This window comes from Corvus brachyrhynchos, unplaced genomic scaffold (assembly GCF_000691975.1).
Source record: "Corvus brachyrhynchos isolate BGI_N302 unplaced genomic scaffold, ASM69197v1 scaffold61, whole genome shotgun sequence".
NCBI lineage: Eukaryota > Metazoa > Chordata > Aves > Passeriformes > Corvidae > Corvus > Corvus brachyrhynchos.
Window position 1 is genome coordinate 2,179,293 of NW_008236478.1, and position 10,275 is coordinate 2,189,567.

The 10,275-nt window shown below is 46.6% G+C and overlaps 2 protein-coding genes and 1 long non-coding RNA gene across 3 annotated transcripts in view; 2 read left to right on the forward strand and 1 right to left on the reverse strand.

Moving 5' to 3' along the window:
* Positions 1 to 1,468, forward strand: part of PKD2L1 (polycystin 2 like 1, transient receptor potential cation channel) — a 17,929-nt gene extending 16,461 nt beyond the window's left edge. The window contains exon 15 of the mRNA XM_008643750.2: positions 341 to 1,468. Within this exon, the coding sequence (XP_008641972.1) occupies positions 341 to 529 (189 nt within the window). The 3' untranslated portion in view covers positions 530 to 1,468. The remainder of the gene's footprint in view (positions 1 to 340) is intronic.
* The window catches only part of LOC108444662, a 16,977-nt gene that overhangs the window by 5,359 nt on the left and 1,343 nt on the right, over positions 1 to 10,275 (reverse strand). Inside the window, exons 2-3 of the long non-coding RNA XR_001859290.1 lie at positions 2,088 to 2,170; positions 262 to 379 (exon numbers count right to left, since the gene is read on the reverse strand). This is a non-coding gene — a long non-coding RNA (uncharacterized LOC108444662). The remainder of the gene's footprint in view (positions 1 to 261; positions 380 to 2,087; positions 2,171 to 10,275) is intronic.
* LOC103624475 (ATP-binding cassette sub-family G member 2-like) overlaps positions 9,872 to 10,275 on the forward strand; it is a 19,055-nt gene continuing 18,651 nt past the window's right edge. Inside the window, exon 1 of the mRNA XM_017725952.1 lies at positions 9,872 to 10,014. The gene's annotated coding sequence lies outside the window, so the exon portion shown is untranslated. The remainder of the gene's footprint in view (positions 10,015 to 10,275) is intronic.

Consider the following 10,275-nt stretch of genomic DNA (forward strand, 5'->3'; position numbering starts at 1 on the left):
AGTGTTTTGGGAGGCCCTCCTTCTCATGTGAACATGCCCAAAATCTTATGCAAGTGTTTGCTTGCAGATTTGCTTTGCCACAGCATTTCTGTGAATGTGCTCAAAAGGATGAAAAGGGATGAATCTCTCCTTGTTTTTCTAAAGCTTGAAAGTGCATTCATCAGTGTATTGCAGCAAACAGTGTATTGGATCTCTAATAGACAGGCAGGCTTGTTCTAATTTCTGAAAGAATGTGGGAAGATATTTTAGTGTCATGCACACCTTGCCTCTCTCCTGGACTGTTGCTAGACTTCTTGGTAGCTTGCTGACACTGCAGGTCACGCTTTCTTCTTGTTCACAGGAGGAAGAAGCCAGACAGGAAGAGCTGCACCCCCAGAGCCTAGACCAGATGGGGAAAGAAGAAGCAGAAATTTGGGGGATGGAACACATACAGATAAACAACTTGAGTGGCAACTCTTCCCAAAAGGAGGTCTATCACATCTTGCCCAAGTCAAGTGTGCTGGGGTCTCAGGTGCCCAAGAACCTCTAGCCACAGTCTGATGCGCACCCCTACAGCAGTGCTCAACAGCCCAGTGCTCCCAGTCTGGCTGCCATGGTGTACCAAGTCACTGTCAGCTGTTACCCCACTGTTAGGATAATCCAGACAGCTGGACACAGACACCACTATTGCCAGGAACTCTTAGTATGAAAAATCAGGGATGCTCTTCTCCAGTGTAATGATGTATCATGCCACAGAGCTAGAACCTCTGCCCCCCTTCACCTTCTCCCCTGCCCCTATATCTTGGGAAGAGATGAAATTTAGAGCTAGGTGATGTATTAGATTTCTGCCTCTGAACAGGCTGGCACAACATCTTTTATCTAGCCTTCCCCAAAAAGTAGGGACCCCAAAACTCTGAACATTTGAGTCCAGAATGGCATATTGCAACCTGTTCCAAACACACAATGGTCTTCGGGAAAAAGATGTGGCTGTCATGTAAAGAAAGCAGAGTATAATCACCAGTATGAAACAGGAAGAAGAAATGTAGTTGTTTCTACGTGGTTACAGCCAGTTTTATTCTGTTGTAGTTTGTTCCCAGATTACCTTGGTAACCCTCTCTGTACCTGAGACTCAGGTGTTGAGGAAAGAGGTTACTAGCACGTAACTCTGGATAACCACAATGAGAGTTGACTGCCAGTGTAACTGGGAGAAGGCCTGAAATACTCTAAAATGAAAAGCAGTTGGTACTGGTGGAGTCCTAGGTCTGAGTGTTAGGGAGCAAACTTCTGGTTACATGATTTCTAACACAGCCGTTGACACTAAGAAATCTTTGTCATTTACTTTCACACTCCTTAAATTGCATCTCAAGGTTCTTGCACATTGCAAGCTAGCACCATATACAAAGTTTGATGCTGCTTCTTTTTGTCAAGAAAACAAATTTTCAGTTGTGGGTGCTGACATCATTTGCATTAAAGAATATTGTGAAAATGAGCTGAATATCAGTTTTTCAACCACATGCAAAACACTTCCAAGCATTTTTCTGTTTGCTGAGGTTTCTCTTTCCTTGTAACTGGGGCAGACTATTGCTGCTATTACAGGGCCACTATAAATATGTTTCAAATACCTTAATCACTGGTATTCCGCAATAGTTAGCCTCAAATAGGCTCTGTAGGCTTAAAGCCAATAGAAATGTGAGCTGTACCAGACCACTGCTAACAGCTCTCATTAGTGCTACACTGTTTAGTGTGCTGTGCAGTGATAGGTTTAGTGGGGACCTTGTGCAGGGGCATCTTGTATTGTCACCTTTTTTAAGATGGATGTGTCACTGCATTCTGGGGAAAGCCTCTCTGGCAATGTCTGAAGGACCTCAGGATGAGCCCTGTCCTCAGATGGCCCAAGTTTCAGGGCTGTCACCACCACAAGATAGTCTTACTAAATTGCAGCAGAGGGTCTTCAACTACGAGGGCCCAGCGGGGGCTGTGAGAAGGAGCTTGTTGCCCCACACACAGGGAGCTTAGATTTCAGACAGGAGCTGTGGAGGCAGGAACTGCAGGGTCTCATGACTCACTTCCCATCATCAGCTGCTCCTGCTGTTGGGGACAAGACTTACCTGTGAGATGTTGCCACGGTTCTTGACTCCCAGTTCCACTGAATTCGGAAGTGAGCAAAACTTCTTACCTTTAGCTTTACTAGCTGAAAATAGAACAATGGTGTTACTTACTTCCTCCTCCTCTCTGCATTGAAGCTATTCTCTTATTCAGAAGAAAACAGCCTATGTCAGGAGAACTTCTTGAAATAGGCTTCTTTTTCTCCAAATTTTAATTAAACAGAAAATTCATATGCTAAATCGTAATTGAACAGAGGAGCTATGTGCTGTATAATGGGGCTCAAAGAGTGCACACAGCCCTTTGTAGTTAACTCATCAGGTCTTCTGTGTGTTGAAAGGCACAGAGGAAGGTTCTTACAAATTAATTTGTAAGACCTTGTTTTAGATCCTGGCTCAAGAGCAGACTACGGGTACCAAGGTATAATTGCAAAGTAAAAAAAAAATTGCTGTTCTTTTGAGGTCTCTGATAGAGTGTCCGCCTTTTCCATGGACCCAAATTACTGGATGAGGTTCTGAGTCTGCATTACAGCACAGCTATCAAATGCTTGGGATGCTGATCTGTGAGGAACTAAGTCCGGCACTTTGGGAGAGATCCAAGCAGTAACTGTCTGCTTCAGGTGGTTGAACCTGTGCCAGTAGTCAGTGTAAGATATGTTGCTGGCTGAGGCTGAGCTCCTTAACCTAGCAATAACTACCATGAGGGGAACAGGATCCTGAAATCAGGTTCTGCCAAGAAAATGAAGGTAAAACTTATTATCTGTAAAGCTTGGCTTTACAAAGCCTCAGATTTCTCACAAGGGAGAGTGTTGTTTAGATGCTGTGTTCAACAGAGAAGGCGACTCAGGGCCTCCCTTTTTGCATTGCCCAGTGTTTCTGTTCCCCTTCCGAGCTGTGCCAAACCCCAGGACCAGCCCCACAGATTACCTCCCACTGAGGGAGGGATGCTGCAGCCACAGCAGCACAGTGTAAGAGCCCTGCCTGTCACCACACACCAGAAGATAACCTCCACTCCCCTGCTCCTTTCTGCACAGGAACTCCCATAACTGTCAGGGAAGGCAGATGAAGTGCAGAGGTGTGACAGCTGAACTCAGATCCACGGGACAGTGACCAACAGCCTTAGGCAACCAGCTCCCAGGCACTGAGTCTGCTCTTTAGGGCAGTAGGAGGAACAAAATGGTGATATTCATGTGCAGTGTTTGTTCACACCTGAAACTTGGGAAACCAATTTTCCCCTGCAAAGGGAGAGCATGAGAGCTTCCACAGGGCCATTGCTGGGAGAGATGTCTGCCTCTCACTCTGCCTGTCTCTGGTAAATGCAGGAGACTCTAGCCTAGCTTGACAGGTCTCTTCCTTTCTCTCTGGCAAGAACAGCCTGGCAGCTTTCTCTCCCTTGGACTTGGGGGACAGCAGTCAGCCTGCCATGTTGAGGAGCCCTAAACTAGCTCTGGCTGGGATCAGACAAGACCTGCAGGCTATAGTGGTCTCCCAGGTCAGCTTCTTTCCCCTTCGTGGCAGAAAGACCACTTCCCCCTGTGCAGGAATTTTAGCAGTGCTAGTGCTTCTCAGTGTAAAACAAGTTCTGTTACTGGCATGTGCCTGCACCTGCATTAATCTCTTCTCTCTTTCTTGTACATCTTCATGCCACTGTGCCTTGTCTGTTCTTTGTGCATGTTGTCATGCATATGATGTGTCCTAGAGGAGGGCAAGGAAATTACTTGTCCCCAGCATTTGCTTTTGTGTAATTGTCAATTGTGTTTTCAAGCTGGTTGAGAAATAACAAATACGCCAAATGGTAAATTCATACAGCTTCTCTTTTCAGATATGTGTTGTCAGGCCTCCCATCAGGAGCAGATATTACTTATATTACTTATATTACTGATATTACTTAGATGATATATGTCTGATGGGGAAAATAAAGTATTTTCTTCCTCAAAAAAAGGTGCATAGTTGTGTTTTGTTTCAATCTGCAGAGCCTTCCAAACTGCACTGTGCCAGCTGTGCCTTGAAGTGGTTAAAATCTTTGGGAAGAGGTTTGGAAAAGCATAAAGTGCTTTGAAGAGATATCACCAGTTATCACTGTTATTTATGTTGGCAGTCGCAGTGGATGTGGTCTGAGGCCCACTCTGGCAGGTGCTGTCTGTGCTCCTGACTCAGAGCCAAGGGGGAAGGAAGCGGTGTCCTAGCCATGATTTCAAAGTCCAAGTGAGGCACAGAGAGATTCATGGGTGTGTGCAGGGAAGGCCATGGCAATGATGTCTGAGAGGAGGCTCAGGCATCTGGCAATAAGCAGCTCCAACCAGCCGTGGCTACAAGCATGGAAAGCTCCTGATAGCGTCTCTTTGCTGTGTCTCTTCAAGAACATGATGCCATTGTCTTAACAATGAGCAAGCCTAACTTTTCATGTTTAAAAGGAACACAAATCCCCAGACACCCCACAAATACAGCCAAGCTTCTAGGTACCTTATCAGCCTGTTTTGGTTTACCAATAGATGTCAGTCAGCACTACTCACAACCCTTTGCACCTACAGCCCCTTCCTTTTCCATTTTAGAAGGGGACCAGAAACAAATCTCTCATTTGTTTTACTGAGAGAAACTGAGATACAGAAAAATTCCCTTCGTGGTGGCAGAGAAAAGACAGAAGCAGAATCCATGGTTTCCAACAGGTAATTTATGACACTAGACTCTCATACTTGTGTATTTGTTGCAAGCTTTATCCATCTGGGCAGGTTATAATTCTCCCTACAACCTGTGAAAAGGGTTTGCACAGGTTTTGCTCCTTTTTTAAAGTCTTGTGAAAAGTTCTTAATGAGTGCTACTAATAGCCTGGGGCTGCTGCTAACTGGTCAGTCCTTAGCACAGAAGGTTGTTAGCTGGAGGCTGCCCTGCCCGTTTCTTTTATGAGCACGCCCTAGCAGGAGGCATTTATAAAGAAAAGAGCAACATCAGGGAACAACTATCAGTATTCAGAGTTTATCAGCAACTAGTGAAAAAGGGAGGGGAGTAGCCAGCAGCACCTGATGATCTAGCTGATTACAAGCCCAGATGATGGATGTGCCATCCTTTTGCTGGTCATAGAAACCCTAATTCCAGGTCTCCAAACATGAAAGCAAGGAGCTCTGGGAGTGTGAGAGCAGTAAAAGTAGGAGGAATTTCAGTGAGTGCGAGGTCCAGCCCCCGTCCTGGGCTCAGAGGTTAAGGGATATGGTAACGTGAACGTGCCGGGTTTTGGAGAGACATGGCACAATTCAGCGCTTGAAGAACGAAGCAGCCCTGCTCACGGCCCATTTTCAGAGGTGGTAAATGCCGGGCATAGCTCATTGCCAGCCAGCCATGCTGCACACATGCCAGGCACTCAGGCAGGTGACAGAAGGGTGTCGGCCCCGCGGGGTGGGGTGAGAGAAAGCCCAGTCCTGGCGGAAGAGTGCCGAAGGAGTGGAGAAGTTCAGTTGACAAAACAATGGCTGTGCAGTGATGGGTCTCCAGCCTGAAGTCAGTCAGCTTTGCTGAGGCGTGCCATACAAGTTACACAGGCAAGAGCCTGTGTGCTTGGCAGTAACAGGGCTCTGCACCACAGGATGTCCCAAACAGCTCTGGATGGTGCTGTTTCCTGGACACTGCCATCCCCAGAAGATACCAATCGTTACTCTGATGGTACACTCACCTCTAGGTGCTGGAAGGCACCGCAGCCTAAGAAGGGACTGGGAACCCATCCCAAGTGATCATTTCCACTGCTTGTGACTACCTGTGGGGTCCCCTTCTGCAAAAAGCATCAGAAATAGCAGCAAAGGGTGAGCTCAGAGAGAAAAACTTCATATACGTGCGCACACACACCTGCAGATGCCCTGGCCAAGACAAACACCAGGCAGTGGCTTCCCTGAACAAGATGGCCAAATATATAGATGAGTTGGGACACAGTGGAACATAACCAGTGAGGCCAGATGGAAGGTGAGTAGAAAGAAGTCTGGCATAAGTAGCTTAGGAGTGTTCTGCTTTTTCCTGTGGCATTACTGCGTGAGTTGTGCAACCAAGTGCTTCCTTCTCTTTGTTCTCCTCTTTGTTACTCCCTTCATCTTCAAGACAAAAATGCAAACATTTAGTCTGGATTTCTGGTTTGGGTTATCTTTGCTAACACTTGCTACCTGGTGATTCCCTGCTTTTCTTCCTCAGTTTACTTGTTGATAAATGTGATTTTCCTGCAGACTGCATCAGAGCAGGGGACTTCTGAGATTTCTGAGCCTTTGCACTTTTTCTTTCACCTACTGCGATGCTCTGCCCTGTTTCATGGCATGGTAGTTCTCTGTCAAGATGACATAGCACTGGTGAGCCTCTAGGAAGGCACAAAAGAAGGGAAGAGTTATGGATGAGATAGAGCTAGTTTCTTATCTCTCCTCCAGAATGCAAGCTGTTTGCTATAATAGTATCTCACACTCTTGCTGTTGTGTAGGGTCCCTTGGGGGGACGAACACTTTGCGATTCTGGGTGTACAGCACCTACTGCAAAAAAAAAGTCTGAATGTGTTCAGGGCTGCCACAACAAATCCTAATGGCAGCAGCTCAGGCCTTGGGAGTGGATAAAAGTTAAACAGTTTTTAGGAATGTCTCAGGGCAGCCTGGACTTTGTTCCTGAGGAAGGAGGTGAAATGCCTATGTAACAATGTGTATGTCAACATTCATGTCTAGCAAGGGAACTGACCTCTGCAGAGCTGAGTTTGGACAGATAAAACACACTAATCCTGTTAGCCTCCTGCAGGCACTGAGGCCCTCAGAAGGGAAGCAGAACGATGGAGTGCCCATTCCTGACTCACAAATAGCAAGACAAACTGTACTTGAAGGAGTCCTGCCCAGGAGCTCGGGTTGAGTGTGGGAGAAAACTGTACTGGGGATTGTGTGTTGTGGCCCCAGTTTAGCATGGTGCACTTCTTCGTCTGAAGTCCCAGGCTTTGTCTTAAAGGCTTGAGAATACTATAGGGGCAGTCACGACTGGCGTCTCTCCCCGACCTGCTGGGCTGGAGAGGACATGGGAGCTTTCTTTTGCCTTTGCAGGCTCCCGACCACATCACTAACAGCAGCGAGTAGGAGCGATCAAAATCTGAGCATATTTATGATGTCATCTTTTTAACTCCTGAAGAACTGCTGTGGTGGTTTAGATGCACTAGGCACTTTATCTATTACCTCCTTGGCTGATTACTTGCTTTACTAAATAATACCTGTGTGTAATTCTGCTGATCCTGTAGTTCAACTATTCATGATTTCTGTCAGAATGAAGATCATGATATCTCAGTGTAGTGCACTAGTTAAATACTGATTTCCTTTACTCTTAGATTTGCTTGAACCTTTTCTTATCTTTAACCAATTAAGCATTTAGTGCTACTATGAATTCAGATAATGGACTAAATGATTAACAAAACTTGACAGAGTCAGATTTCTTCTACATAATCTGCAAGTCTTGCAAAAGTCGACTTCCCCAAGGCAAGCAGCACTTTAACCAAGTAAGGGAGGCCAGTCAGCACTAGCTTTGACATGATGAGCAATCAGGGTGGAAAAAGCAGGATGAGATTTTTTTTGTGCCTAGGGTGGTGAATTTGTAGATGTAGCAGATACAGCACATGTGTACACATCTGTACAGGGTGTGTCTTTTGGAATGGCTTACTGGAGCTTTTGGAAAAGAAGAGCCCAGGAAGTATCACTCAAGCACCTTGTCTGATATTGCCATCTTCTGCACTGATCTCAGAGCTGCTTTTATACAGTGATCATTGGGATCTGCTTATTGATGCATTCAGTAGAGAAGGCAATAGTACTAATCACCATACATTTCCTCCTGGACATATTTCCTCCTGCATATTTCTTATGCACTCTCTTGCTGGTTCAAGTCCCTGAAATATTTTATGAGCTTTAAGAAATTCAGCGTTAGGTAGGATTAAAAACACCCTGGATCCTCAGGTCAATAAGAGCAGCATCCTAAAGAAAGCAGTGGAGAAACAGCAGGACTCCTCAAAGCCTCACTTTCTGCTAGATCCCTTTCCCCATGCCCAGGATGGTATCATGGTCCCTCCTGCTCTGCAACCCTGTAGTGGCAGCCAAATCAGAGGCTCAAGGCAGCAGGAGCCAAGGAGCAAGAGCAAAGATCTCAAACCTGTGCTAAAATCTGCATGAGATCTGAAACATGACCCAGGCTGTTCTTTCCTTGCTATCACAACATACCAATTTGAAGCCTGTAGCATTATTTGTTTAATGTCATTCAGTAAAAGCACCAGGGCTTTGTAGCCTGGTGCTTTCTAGGTCTTTACACTGGGCTAATGCTTTTGGTGTCTTCCTGTGAAGACCACATCCTTCAATCTGCAGTAAAGCCTGACAGTTCACAGGGCAAATGCCCCTCTCAGTGGATGAGGAGCACAAAGCAGTGCTGGCACCTACCAGCCTACAGAGTGATGGGCAAGAGAAAAGTATAGTAACATCAGGCTGTCATCAGGCTTGTTGTGAGTATTTGTCTTGAATAACTACAGCCCTGGCCACTGTTTTCTGTCCCTGTACTGACAGAAACCTCCCTCAGCAACAGTATGAGCTAGATCAACTGGACTAGTAACATCATAGAGTTGAAAAAATACTCCTAATTGGGGTGGGAGATGAAACAGGCTCTCCTTGAAGAAGCCCAGAAGACTGCTGCTTGAAGAATGGGCTAGGGAAAAGCCAGAGCCTCCAGCCAGATCCTGTATTTGGCAGATTTAGTTCCTCCCCATATCTGGGGTCTTTGCTTATTTCTTTGTCATTGGGATGAGCTTAGGCACAGGGGAGAGAGAAGTGGATTTTCCATTCCATGAAGTGTGGGAGGAGCAGTAGTGTTTCCCAGAATTACCAGCATGAAGGCACTTAGCACCTTTGTCTGAGGAGCAGATGTGTAACTGAAGCTGTCAAGAGCAACCTGAACTTTTAATTGTGCTCCTTGAGCGAGTTGTTCTCCTGCACCACTGTGCAGGCACTATGTGGAGCAGCAAGTTCATGACTCAGAAAATGCTCACCTTTGTTCCCAACACACAGGCTCTGTTTGTCTCACTGTCCCAGGCACATGACAAGAGAAGATTGACTGCAGCTTGTTGAGGGGTAGTGAGTATTTAGGATTGAAATATTTTTGGAGACAGAGATGTGCATGCTTGGTGAAACACTAGGGCAAAAGTCTTCAGTGTAGGCAGATTTTCCTCGAAAGAGGAAGTTAAATCACATAGGAAACATGAACTCAAATTCACTTCTGACCCACAGAGTGACTGAAGAGAACATTCAGCAAGCCTGATCCTTGGGTGTACCTATGGCAAAACCTACTCTTCTGATGGATCTCTAGGGCTATTTCAATACCCCCATAAACCCACCTGCTGACTCCTGACAGCCCTGCAGAGCAATGCAGTTTCATAGGACGTGGGTGTCTTCCACCTAATGCAGCAATGGCATTGAGTGTATCAACATACCCAGAGGGAGGCAGGTGTTGGAGAAGGGAGGGGTGAGCCTTTGGAGTTTTTATTATTAATTGAATAGCTAGAGGTATACTTTAGCCTAGCTGAGCCTTAAATTGATCTAGCAAAAGCTGTAGCTAGAAAAAAAGCAATGCTGTACCGAGCTGCAGAGGGCACTCAAACCAGAGGCAATTAATAGGATGACTTGACAGCTTTGCCATAAATCATATTTATAAACCATAAAATTGGGCTTTTCCGCCATTCACAGCATCAAGGAACCTGGGGAGATACAGCTTATTTATAAAGACAATAGTGCTTAGGAGTGGGAAGACAAGGAGGCGGCTTGACCACGAACTGAAGGAAATCCGATATTCCTGCTTTCACACGTTCTCCTAGCTGGGAACACATGGCAGCACAGAGAGGCAACCTGATGGACAGGCTGTTCTGACCACCTCTGAGCCCACCAAGGAGCACACTGCCTCGGGAAGGGTGAGATCAGAGTGGCAGTGTCACCCTGGGGAGGGGCTGCTGGGGCTGCCAATGGCCCCAGCTGACCCGGCTGGACTGGACCCATACCCCGGGGTGTGATGACCTTTCCAGGAGGTGGGAGGGCTGGAGGGAGAGTGGGCGCTACCTCCCACTCCCCGACCGTCCCTCCCGTGCCGGGGTGCGCCGGGGCCGCGGGCATTTCACGGGGCTCCTCGTGTCCGACGCCCGTTGCCCGCGTCGGGGGCTCCCAGCGAGCGAACA